Source organism: Hipposideros armiger, unplaced genomic scaffold, assembly GCF_001890085.2.
Source record: "Hipposideros armiger isolate ML-2016 unplaced genomic scaffold, ASM189008v1 scaffold_132, whole genome shotgun sequence".
In the NCBI taxonomy this organism is placed as follows: Eukaryota; Metazoa; Chordata; class Mammalia; order Chiroptera; family Hipposideridae; genus Hipposideros; species Hipposideros armiger.
Genome location: NW_017731482.1, coordinates 407,675 through 420,836, shown reverse-complemented (window position 1 = coordinate 420,836; position 13,162 = coordinate 407,675). Strand labels below are relative to the sequence as shown.

The 13,162-nt window shown below is 36.9% G+C and overlaps 1 protein-coding gene across 2 annotated transcripts in view; it reads left to right on the top strand.

The window, feature by feature from the left end:
• Positions 1–13,162, top strand: part of FCHSD2 (FCH and double SH3 domains 2) — a 222,154-nt gene that overhangs the window by 161,243 nt on the left and 47,749 nt on the right. Inside the window, exons 10-12 of one of the 2 annotated variants that reach the window (XM_019649420.1) lie at positions 6,098–6,193; positions 7,507–7,578; positions 9,872–9,988. In XM_019649420.1, coding sequence (XP_019504965.1) covers positions 6,098–6,193; positions 7,507–7,578; positions 9,872–9,988 — 285 coding nt within the window. The remainder of the gene's footprint in view (positions 1–6,097; positions 6,194–7,506; positions 7,579–9,871; positions 9,989–13,162) is intronic. The other variant, XM_019649421.1, reaches the window with a different exon arrangement.

The window sequence follows — 13,162 nt, the reverse complement described above, 5'->3', positions numbered from 1 at the left end:
AGGCCAGCAGCCGCCATGAGCGGCAGTCCAGAAGCCGGCGACTGATCTGCCTCGCCTGGGAGGAGCGCTATAATAATACCAACTTGGGCCAGTGAGGCAACGTCCTCCACAACTGAACTGAAGAACAAAACGACAGCGACTTGTCTGTTCCCCTTCCCCCAATTCCCCAGCACTGTTCCCATCCCCCCAATTCCTCAATAAAAATCTTTAAAAAAAAATATGTAAAATAAGATGCTGTTATGGGCTGAATTGTGTCCCTCAAAAGTTTGTATGTTGAAGTCCTAACCCCAATTACCTCAGCATGTGACTGTATTTAGAGACAGGGCCTTTAAAGAGGTTATTAAGGTAAAATGAGGTCATATGGGTGGGCTCTAATCCAATATGACTGGAATGACGGGAAATTATGTCCTTATAAGAGAACATTAGGTCACAAACAGGCACAGAGGGAAGACCATGTGAAGACACCAGAAAAAGATGGCCATTTACAAGCCAAGGAGAGAAGTCCTTAGAAGAAACCAACCCTGCCAGCACTTTGACCTTGGACTTGTACTAGACTCCAGAACTGTGAGGAAATAAATTTCTGTTGTTTAAGCTACCTAATCTGTGGTACTTTGTATGGCAGTCCTAACAAACTAATACAGATGCTTATCCTCATCATTGATCAAAGAAATGAAAATTAAAATCACCATGAGATTCTATTGTACACCTGTGAGATTGACAGAAGTAAAGATAGGCAGGAGTGAGTGTTGATGAGAATGTGGATTAACAGAAACTCATACACTACCCTGAGGGATACACCCAACTTGAAAACATTTGACATTATCTAGTCAACTTAAAGATGCACCTAGCTTATGACCTAGCAGTTTCACTCCTAGGCATATATCCTAGAGAAGTTCTTGCATATGTGTACCAGGAAACTTTTGGAAAAATGTTCATAGCAGTTTTCTTTATAAAAGTTGGAAAAGCTAGAAACAACCCAACTGACCACTGGCAGTAGGATGAATAACGGACCACAGTACAGTGGTAAAATGAAAGGTCTGTAGGCATATGCATTAATATGAATGAGACTCACAAATTCAATGTTGAGCCAAAAAGCAAGCTGTAAAAGAATATACACACTAAGATGCCATTTATAGAGAGTGTTAAAATATCCAAGAAAACAGTATCGTTTTGAGATGCATCATATGTAGTAACACTAAAGAAAAAAAAAGAGGAGAATGATAAAATTCAGTGGAGTGGTTACCTCTAGAGCATGCATTCTCAGAAGGGGCTATAGTCCCCCAAAGGAATAAAAAATTCCTTCCAGATATTGAAGGGGGGGGTTGCAAAAAAAATCTTAGCTATTATGATATGCCACAGTACATAGACATATACAGTATATTTGTTGTATTAAAATTTAATCAAAGAGGGTGGTTAGGGGTAAAAGTGTCCAAAACAGCTCACTGGGCGAGGAAGTGCAGGTGATAACATTAAAAAAAAAAAAAAAGAAAAAGAAAAAAGGTTAAGGAACACTGCTTTAAAAGGATAGAAGGTAGGAATGCAATAAGGAGACGGTATATAGGTTTTCAACAATATTGGTAATATTTTATTTAATCTCGGTGGTGGATACACAGGTGTTCTTAAACAACTGTTTATTGAATGATACTTTAGGCAAAGTCACTGTGCTGGGTGTTGAAGGATAGGTATATCAGTAACAAGATTTAAGGCCTGATCTTCATTGTCACAAGGAATGACAAAAAGGGATCAGGAAGAGACTGGAAGGAAAGACTAAAAGAAAGATGGGGAAATTTTTGAGAGTGAGGAATATTTTCATTATCTTTATTGTGGTGACGTTTTTATAGGTGTATAGCTATGTTAAAACTTACTAAATTAGGGCCGGCCAAGTAGCGCGTTGGTTAAGAACTGGCTTGGGATGCCAGAGGGCCCCGGTTCAGATCCCACATATGAGAGCCAGTGACACTGCCCTCTACAGCTAAGATGCTAAGATGCTGAACAACAGCTCCACTTGGAGCTGGGCTGCCGTGAGTCACCAGCGACGGTGTAGGCTGCAGCCCCTGCTGCAGTGGGTTGCCATGGACTACCGTGTGTAGCCAGCAGCCAGCGTGAGCGGCTGTCCAGAAGCTGGTGACTGATCTGCCTCACCCAGGAAGAGCGCAATGATGGTGCCAACTTGGGCCAGTGAAGCAACGTCCTCCACAACTAGATTGAAGAACAAAACGACAGCNAGGAAGAGCGCAATGATGGTGCCAACTTGGGCCAGTGAAGCAACGTCCTCCACAACTAGATTGAAGAACAAAACGACAGCAACTTGTCTGTTTCCCTTCCTCCAATTCCTAGCACTGTTCCCATCCCCCAACCCCCCAATTAAAAAAAAAATCTTTAGAAAAAAAAAAAAAACGTACCAAATTATACACACTTTAAATATGTTCAGTTAATTGTATGTCAATTATACCACAGTAACACCTTTGAAGAGAGAGATTGGGCATGTATCCAAGAGAAAATGAAAATTTATTTTTACATAGAAACTTGCACACAAATGTCAAACTTGCCAAAAACTGGGAACTGCTTAAATAGCCTTCAGTGAGTGAAGGATCAAACAGTGATATGACCATACTATGGAATAAAAAGAAACAAACTGTTGATATATGCAACGACTTGGATGAACTTCAAGGAAATTATACTGAGTAAAAAAAGGCAATCTCAAAAGATATACGCTGCATGATTCCATCATGTAACATTTGTGAAATAACATATTTATAGAGATAGAGAACAGATTAATGGTTGTCAGGAGTTAGGAATGGGGAGAGTGAAGAGTAGATGTAGCTATTATGGAGGAGCACAGGAAAGTCCTACAGTGACGGTTCAGTTAAGTACCTTGATTGTGGTGGTGGTTACATGAAGCTACACCTGTGATAAAATTGCGTAGATATCTACACATACACACCCCTGAATGAGTACCTGTATAACTGGTGAAATCTAAATAAGCTTTATGCTTTTGTACCAGTGTCGATTTCCTGATTTTGACATCTACTATAGTTACACAAGGTGCTGACACTGGGAGATCCACAGGACCTCTTTGCTCCTTTCAAAACAGAGAGAATGGTGACTAACAGTACCTCTAGCCTCCAGATTTTTTTCTAAATACTTTCTCCTATTCACTTAAGAAAACCAACAGGGCTTTTGGAGAAATAGGTCTGATTCTATGTCTGGAACATAAAATATATGATAAACCTTAAATAGTCTGTCATAATAGAAAGCAGGGAAACTATCAAAACTATCAAAAGCTATAATTAGTCATTCTTTGGAGGTTGCTAGGGAAAAAAACGCAATTCGAAAACTAGATACTGAAGGAAAAGAATTAAGGGTTTATCCTGCCTGATACAAACTGTACCTCAAGGCAACTAAATAATAGATAGTTTCTCTTAAAGAAGTATTTTAGCTAATAAGTGAAAAAGGAATGGTAGAATTCCTTGATAAAATGATAGGAAAAATAGAAAAATCTGTAGGTTTTACAGTGGGTTCAGGCATTTATCTTCATAGGCCTGCTTTATTAGTTTCCTTAGGGCTGCTATACAAAACCATAAGCTGGATGGCTTAAAACAACAAATTTATTCCCTCCAAGTTCTGGAAACCAAAAGTTGGAAATCAAAGGGTCAGCAGGGCAGCACTCGCTCCAAAGGCTTTAGGGGAGAATCAGTTTCTTGCCTCTTCCAGCATCTAGTGACTGCAGGCATTGTTTGGTTTGTGGTCACATCCCTCCAATTTCGTTTGGTTTGTGGTCACATCCCTCCAATCTCTGCCTCCGTAGATGCATTGGCTCCTCATCTGTCTGTGTTTTTTTCTATATATCTTTTATAAGGACACTTATCATTAGATTCAGGGCCCACCTAGGGAATCCAGAATGATTTCGTTATGTTAAATTTTTTAAGTTAATTACATCTGCAAAGGGCCTCTTTCCAAATGAAGTAATATTCACAGGTTCCAGGGATTAAAACACAGATATATCTTTTGGGGTGACCATCTTTCAGCCCACTACACCTGTTAATTTCATGAAAAGAGGCAAGTCAGAAGTAGTCTTTGTGGAAGTAAACACCACCTTGTCAAAACAAAACAAAAACCTGAATATAATCAAACATCAATTTATAGAAAATACAATAAACAGAACACTACAAGGATGCAGTCAACAATATTCAGACTGTGGGAAACTGTACAGAACAACAATGCAGTTTCTTTAACAAATAAATTGCAAGGTGGGGGGAAGAAAAGAAAGTAGAGGAAGAAACTTACATATGAAAAGAAACCTAAGCAACATCATCCAGTTGTACTGGGGGGACCTTATTTTGATCCTTAATTGAAAAACTCTAAAATATATGAAACAGTCAGGGAAATTTGAACACTTATTGGTTGTTATTGTAGATTTTAATATGGATATGGTTTTAAACATGTCCTTGTCTTTAGATATTGTACTGAAATATTTATGGATAAAATGATATGTCTGAGGTTTCTTTAATATAATTGGGAGTGGAAGAGGTAAATGGGTTTATAGATGAAACAAAATTGGCCATGAGGGGATATTTTTGGAAGTTGGTTAATGGATATGTAGGGATACACTATACTGTTGTCTCTACTTTTACGTGTTTGAATATTTGTGTAACAAAAAGTTAAAATTTTTAAAAGGTTGAAACTTCCCCCTCAAAAAAAAAAGAGGTTTGTAGTGCTTGAGAGGATAGTTTTGGCAACAAGGATGATTGTCTTAGCTTTTTCTACATGGTGATTAGCAAGGCTCTCAGAACTGTTTCAAGGCCTTTCAGAGCTACTCTAGCTTAAACTGTAATCCAGGAAAAGAATAAAACACATTTCCTTTTGAGAATATGTTTATTCACCCAGTCTTCCCTAACCAAATTCTCCCAACCACTCCTCACCCCATCCCATTCCTTTGGCCTGGATTAAATATCACCTTCTTTTGTGCTCTCCTAGCTCTACATACTACCATAGTGTATTTTAATTATGTAACTTGTTTAGTTCTCCTAGTTTCAAGATTATAAACTCCTTTCAAATAGTAATCTTGATTATTTATCTTCATTCATCTATCTATTCCTCCTCACCCCTGTATTTACCATTGGGCCTGGTAAGCTCTCAGTAAATGGTTGTTGAGCGAGGGGACGGGAGCAGTAGAGAAAGAACGGGGGTTAGACTAGTAAATAAAATGAAGACTACACCTCCTACTTTCTCCATCTCCTCAATAAACCTTTCTCCTAGGACTACTAAGGTAGAGTTATAGAGCTGCTCTACACTGTTTTTTTCTTCTCCTGTCCATCCTCTGGCAGAGGTACTGATGAGCTGTAATATACTGCAAACGAAAGATAAGTAAAGAGTAAGCAGTGTAGCAAAATGGATTTCTGCACAATCACATGTTGCTGATTTCAGTTCTTTCCCAGGGTATGTAATGCAATGAGTTTTTTCAGATGGCTGTCTTCCTGTGCTATTTGTTTTGCTACTTTCTGTGTATCAGAATTCCCCTTCTATATAAAACCTTTTCTGGCCTGTTTTTATGGTAAGCTTTAAGATGGTAATTAGAAAATAACCTCCTAAAAAAGGTGACAAGAAGCACTATAAAAATACTATTTTGTGCTATGGATGAGGTTACCTGTCCGTTTCCTAGTGGATGGCAGTCTCCATAAAACAGACTGTCAGAGGCCTACAAAATTTTTAAACTGGGAGGAACCTAAGAAACTAATGTGCTTCCTTTTTGTGTGTGTGCACACACACACATACACACGTCCACTAAAAAGAAGACCTGTTTGTGTAATAGCTATCTTCTTACTGTCTTAAAATATTGTGTATTGTTTAGACCCAAAATCTGGGCTAGTTTCTAAACTAGTACTTTCCAAATTTAGATTCTTGAGAAAATAAAACACACGAATAACAACTGTTATCTAAAATGAAGAGAATGTGTAATTATCATTTCTTTATGACCATGTCGTATTGAATGATTTCTCATTTTTGAAAACAGCAGAATAAATCTTAAACTTTAAAATGTAATTACTGGACATCTTAACCTTAGTAAAGACTTAAAGATATTTTATTTTCTCTTTAGGTGGTACGGGACTATAATCTTCAGCTGTTTCTACAAGAGAATGCTGTATTTCACAAACCCACGCCCTTCCAGTTCCAGCCTTGTGACAGTGATACTGTAAGGGAATTCCAGGTTTTCATTTCATTTGTTTTTAAGCTATGTTTGTGTTCAAATAGCTATCATCTTTGGAATATTCAGAGGAAAGACTGAGTATGTCTCATTAATTTTTATAATAAACTGTGAGGATGCAGAGAAACTGTGACATTTCTTCGTAAAATGTGACTCACGCACCCAGTATCTTTATGCTTACAACCTTCTACTAAAATGGGTTAAATTATAAGACAAATTACTGAAAATCTGAAAACTGAACTTAGGGAAGAAGGAAAAATATTCAATAAACTTTTTTCAATTCAAATATAATTATATCTTCTATCCATGAAATTTTTCACATGTATACTCTTTCAAAGAAACCAGTGGTTAAAATTTAACCAGAATATAATTGATAAATAGAATAATGAATATGTGCATACAAATATTTTGATTGATTTTATACAAAATTATAGGCCCTTGATAATTTCTTTCGGATGTCTTAGAATGTTAAAAGTTTTAACACATGCCAAATAGGCAATGTTTTAAAAGCAGACATTAATCATCCCCTTTGTTTCCTTGAGTTTACTCTATGAAAAATGCTATTTCTGAATTTAAAAAAAAGAACCAAAATGCTAATTTGATAACAAAAAAAATTAATTTCTACAAGGTGAGGAAGCACATGTCTAGCATATATCTATGTGCTAGCATATCTAGCACATTCTCTCAATGTAGGCTAGCCATGAGGGAGGTCAAATTATATTGGTAGGGTCTGTTGGTAAACCTGGATTCATAGTCAGGGGACTTTATTACATCATAGCTTAATGGCATCAGTTTAATAGAAACCTTTGCTACAGATATCTTCATTACTTTTCTTACTAAATTTTAAGTAGTGCTGTTAGTGGCTACATAAAGAAATGTAGAAAGAAGGCATTTACCTCTAGATTATAACCTTTGCCCTTTATAGTGGTGTTTTTTTGTTTGTTTGTTTGTTTGTTTGTTTTTAATTGATCAGCTTTTGTTAATGATTCAGTGACATTGTCCTATAATTTGACTTATTTGAAGCCTGAGTGAAGCAGACAGAGCATTAGAAAATACAGAGTATGGACAAGTTTGCCAAGCTTGACTTAAAATTGCAACTAATTTGAGATTATTTTATCTTTGCTCCTTTTCCTCAGAAAATCAGAATAACAGTGATTCTCATCTCATTTGTCCAAAACCTAACTGCAACCCTAAATCCTTTGTTGTTTCTAGACACAAATGTTCTTAGCTGTGTGTCCCTGTTTGCCTTAAAATTCTAACTCTATGCTGTTTTCTGTCCCTGTGCAATCTTTACTGGGCAGAGTTTAAAAGCTGCCCAGCTGGTGGATATTGGGCTCTCCCCTGTCAGTGCTCTGAGAATGACCATAGCTGAGGTATATGGGGTGTGGGCCAAGGGTGGGGGGGATGGGATACGTGGGCTTGCATGCTCATGAAGGGTGGGACCTGCTATCTGGATGATATATATATGGTATATGGGACCACTGAATGCAGAAGATGGGGCTTTCCATTTCCCCTTACAAATTAGGGATTTCCTTTCCAGTTTATAGTGAAAAGACTGATCTCATTTTTCATCTTGTCTGAAATACCTTAGGTTTCCTCAGCAGGAGTGCTGAAAAGAACCTTAGAGCTAACCTTGCCTTTATTAAAGGGAAACTAAAGCCTAGAAAGGAAAAGAGACTTCTCCAGAGTCAGATAGTGAATAATGACAGTTTACTGTCCTGATCACAGTATTAATGTTCTTTCTGCATGCTACTCTGTTTTCTGAGAAGAAATGTTGAGCATTGGGGAGCAATTAATTTTTTTAGCAATAATGAGAAAATTTTTTGTCTCAAGTAATTTTCAATTGGGTCTTTAACATTGACTGTTTATTGGATACTTTATATATGAGTATGTAGCTGCTGTAAGAGAATATTTAAAATATGACTTCATTTCATCTCAATAACCCCTATGAGATAGGTGGCATTTTCACAAATTTTCAGATGTAACTAAGACTCAAATTAGTTAACATGCCCAAGATCATAAAGCTAGTAAATGGCATACAGAAAATTAAAACTAGGTCTGTCTGACTTAAAAACCTATAGCTGGGCTCATCAGAATACACTTTACTAACTTTATACATCAGATTCCTCTGGCCAATGTAGACTGTATTTGCATCTGCATCCAGGGTTTAGCATCTTAAACCCTGACTATCTGGGGACAGATATAAATTTAAATACCTAGATCCTTTTGCAAAGCAAAATATAATAAAGTTAGTTCCCAGATTTCTAGTTGCCCAAAGAATGAATCAGAATATAACATGTAATTGTAAAGTTGATTAGATTTGGGTTTTCATTCTTTTGTCCTGTTTCAGTTCATTTATTCATTATATAATCTAGCTTTAGGTGAAATGTCTACATAGAGTAAACGTTTTTAACCTTGCCTACAATCCCAATAAAAATCTTAAAACTTTAATCCAATTTGTCAAATTCTATTTACTCTACCAATTTTGAGCTATGTGATCTTGCAAAAGTCAGTTTTCTAAGATCTTCCCACTCTAAAATTTTGCTGCTTTTTGTATTAAAATTCTCTTTGGGAATTCATATTTAAGAAATTGTTTTCTTTCCTAATTATTTTAATAAAGATTTTTTTCATGGGTTCTTAAGCATTTAGAGAAGTTAAAATAGTTTAGAGGTTGAAAGCCCTGAGTCTGGAATCAGATTTGAGTAATCAAGGCTGTAATATTTAATATCTGGTAGACACTGGAAACTTAATCTCTCTGAACCTCGGTTTCCTTTTCTATAAACTGGCTTTATGACCCATCTCAAAAGGTTGTTATAGGGCCGGCTGAGTGGCTCAGTTGGTTAAGAGCTCGCTCAAGAGTTTGAGCTCTGAGCAACAGCGGTTCGAGTCAGCCCGAGCTGAGCAGCCATGAGCTGCCAACAGGTGGCGGGATGGCTCAGCTAAAAAAAAAAAAAAAAAAAGGTTGTTATAAAAAGTACGTGAAGTGCTTTCCACAGTACCTTGCACAGTAAAGGTTAACTTACTGTTGTTTATTTAGATTTCGCAGTTTGTTCTTTCTGAAACATAATCATAGCATTTTAAGGCTAGAATAAACCCTTAGTGGTCATTTGATCTAGTGCTGCTATCTTTCATATGGCATTAATGCCCAAATGAAGGGTAAAAGTTAGTTTGAGGTTTGGTGGTAAGTTGGTGATTGACCTGAAACTAAATTAAACCCAATATCTGTGGGGTCAGAGAGCTTCTGTTGCTGTTATTGTTTTGTTTTTTTCTTTTCACTCTTTCCAGTGATTATTTGTTTAATCCCATAAAGCTATTGTGTGTTTCCATTTTTATCTATGCAACTATTTTAGTGTCATAGTAGGTTGGCATGAATACTTTTTTCTTCTTTGCCTAGACTACCTAGCTTTCTTCACACCCCAAATAGATCAATTAACAGCATTAGATTTGAAGCTTTAGTGTTCAACAACGTAAGACCAAAATAAAAAACCCTGGTCATTTGTGATTTCATACTGGTCCTCTTAGTTTTCTGCTAATGTCCCACAGTCGTGGAGCATATTTCGTGTCTTGAGTGCTGATTAAGTGAAGGTCCTCTGATCTACCTACAAAATGGTAGTGACTTCAATAAGGATAACAGTACTTTTCTCTCTTTTCTCTCTTATGTTGTAGAGCCGACAGTTAGAATCAGAAACTGGGACCACAGAGGAGCACAGTCTAAACAAGGAGGCTCGGAAATGGGCCACACGGGTGGCACGTGAGCACAAAAACATTGTTCACCAACAACGAGTAAGTGTAATAAAAAGTCTTAGGCCACATTTAGCTTAAGCCAAATGTCTAACCAATTTAAGGAGTTGAGTTTTCTAAATGTGAAAAATATCCTGTATGTTTCTTCTGTAATTTCTCAGCACTCAGAAGTATGCTCTCAGCTTATCTACTTAGCTTGGAAATTCCTGAAGCCCTCTCGCAGCAACACAGTAGTAATTCATCCATTTGCCATAGAATCGCCCAAGAAAGGCTAGAGATAGTGTGTTACAGTCTCTTGGGCAGTGAAAGAGACATCCATAGGTTGAATTTGGCTTTTCATCCCCAAGACAGATTTTTTTGAAGACATAATTGTAGATTCCATGAAAATTTATCTTTAAGAGTAAACTAAAAGTGCAGAGAAATTATTTTAGGTATGGTAAATTTTTTTCTCTATTTCCATTTATTTATAACTTTATTCTTCTCTTCCTTTACTTTCACATCCAACTTCTTAAAAGAATTGTCCACAGTTAATATCTATATTTCCTAACATCCTACTTACTTTTTAGCCCATTACATTTGAGCTTTTCCTTCTTTCCCTTCCCCTACACCACTTTACAGAGACTACACTTGCCAAAATCACCAATGATGTCTATGTTTCTAAGTCCCAAATGGACATTTTGATTTTTTATCTTAACCTGTTGGCAGTTTCATCACAATTGACAACTCCCTTCATCTTGAAACATTCTCTTCTCTAGTCATCGAGAGTATACCATTGCCCTGGTTTTCCTTCTGCCACTCTGGCCATTTCTAGGTTCTTTTATAGGTTCTTCTTTCTCCATCTCACATTTAATTATTTAAATTCCTTAGATTTCTGTATTAGGCTGTCTTCTTGTCTTATTCTTTATTCTCATTATAGGCAGTCTCAATCACTTCCATTTTCCAACATTGGGCCTTTCTTCTGTGTATCCACATATCCTCTTGCCTGCTTTGATATCTACTTTACACTGTCTCACAGGCATCTCAAATTCAATGTTCCACTTATCTAATGCTACACAGCAAAACACTTCAAACCTAATGCCAAAAAGCCTTTTTTATAGTGTCTCTTACTACTTTGGGGATTGGATGGGCTCAGCTTGGTAGTTCTCACTTGAGGGTCTCTCACTGTAACCAGATAGTGGCTGGTGCTGGAGTCATCTCATAGACTTCCCTGCTGAAATATCTGGCACTTGGACCAGGAAGACTTGAACAGCTGGGAACTAGAACAGCTAGAGCTCCTTGTGTATCTCTGTCTCAATGGCCTCTCTATATGACCTCTCCAGCATGGCAGCTTCAGGTTAGCTGTACTTCTTACATGGTAGCACAGGGCCCCAAAGATGTGAATCCCAAGAGCGAGCCACATGGAAGCTGTATCATCTTTTCTGACCTAGCCTCAGAAATAATATTAGTTGTGTCATATTTTTATTAATTGAGGCAGCCACAGAGGCCTATCCAAGTTCATGGAGAGAGCACAGAAACTCCACTTCTTGGTGGAGAAATACCAAGGTTCTAGAAGAACATGGGGAATGGGAAATTAATGAGAGTAGCTATTATTTTAAAAACATAATCTGCCACAGTCTGCCTTCTGGCCATTACAGTTCACATCCCTCTTATGTGCAGAATATAACTCCCCTTCACCCAAAATCCTCCAAACCTTGGCATTGGACTCCAGCTTGAAATTCAGAATTTCATCATCTAAATCAGGTTTATGGACAGATAAGGCTTCCTACATACAGTTCCTCTAATACAGCGTATCTCAGTATCTCAATCAAAGAATGTGTGAACTAAAAAGATAAGTTATCTGTATACACGCACATCCAATAAATAGTGATGAGATTAATTATTACAGCTTTATCCTTAAAAATATAAAGCACATAAAGAGATTTTTTTCCCACTAGAATGCTTGACTATATTTGAAAGTATATGTTCAGATATCAAAAAAAATCAGCTTCCTCTCTATGTTGTCAAGGCATGTTGTGTCTTTCTGCTGGAAGGTAGAGACAGACAGATTTCAATAAACTTTCAGTTCTTTATAGTATGACCTATGTTAGGCTTTAATCTAGTAAAGTATATTTTAAGCAATAAAATGAAGGGGTTTTTTAACACTAAAATCAGTTCTGCTTTTGGCTAAGATGAAGTAACTAGGATCACACGTATCCTCCTGCATAAACAACTATAAAATTGATCTAAACGTATGAAACAAATGTTTTCAGATATTGGACAATAAGCAATAACAGGATTGTGAAATCTGAGAGAGAAAAAAAGTTCAAATTAGCCCTATGACCTCCCAGGCTTTCTGCCTGGAGGCACTTTCCCTATTTAGTACAGGGAGAGAGAACTGAAACAGATCACCACAGACTTGCTGAGTTGAAATGATAGAGATTAGAGTTCAGAGAGGCTGAAGTGGCATGAATTTTCAAGGCAGAGTATGAGGCAGCAGGGAGATGCAGAGAAAGAATTCCAAAAATCTATATAGGTCTTCCTTCAGTCTGTTGCTGAATACTAAACCACACTTGCATTGGGTAGAAACCAAGCCTGGGGGCTGGGACACATTCAAGTTCTGACTAGCTAAATTCAGAGTACTTGTGGATCACGTAGGGCATTCAGGAGACCACAAAGGATTATAAATTGGTAGTGGGGCTAAACTAGCCCTAGAATAAGGCTACTTTAGAACTAACAGAGCTTTAAAACAAGCTTCAAAAAGATCAAGCTAATCCACAAGTAATTTATTTATTTGCCTGCCAGAAAAAAAATCTACTCTTCCAAGGAAGAAAACAAAATGCAACATTCAATTACGTAGTATTCACAATGTCAAGAATCAAATAAAAATTGCTAGATATTAAAAGAAGCAGGAGAGTATAACCCATTACCAAAAGAAAAATCCATTAAAGCAGACCCATAAATGTAATTAGCAAATAAGGGCTTTATTTTTTTAATAATGTTTTTTTATTTTTCAGTTATAGTTTACATACAATACTATATTAGTTTCTCAGGTGTATGACATAGTGATTAGACATTTATATAATTTATGAAGTGATCACCCTGGTAAGTCTAGTACCTATCTGACACCATACATAGTTGTTTAATATTATCGACTATATTTTTTATACTATACATCCCCATGACTGTTTTGTAACTACCAATTTGTACATCTTAATCTCTTCCCCTTTTTTACCCATT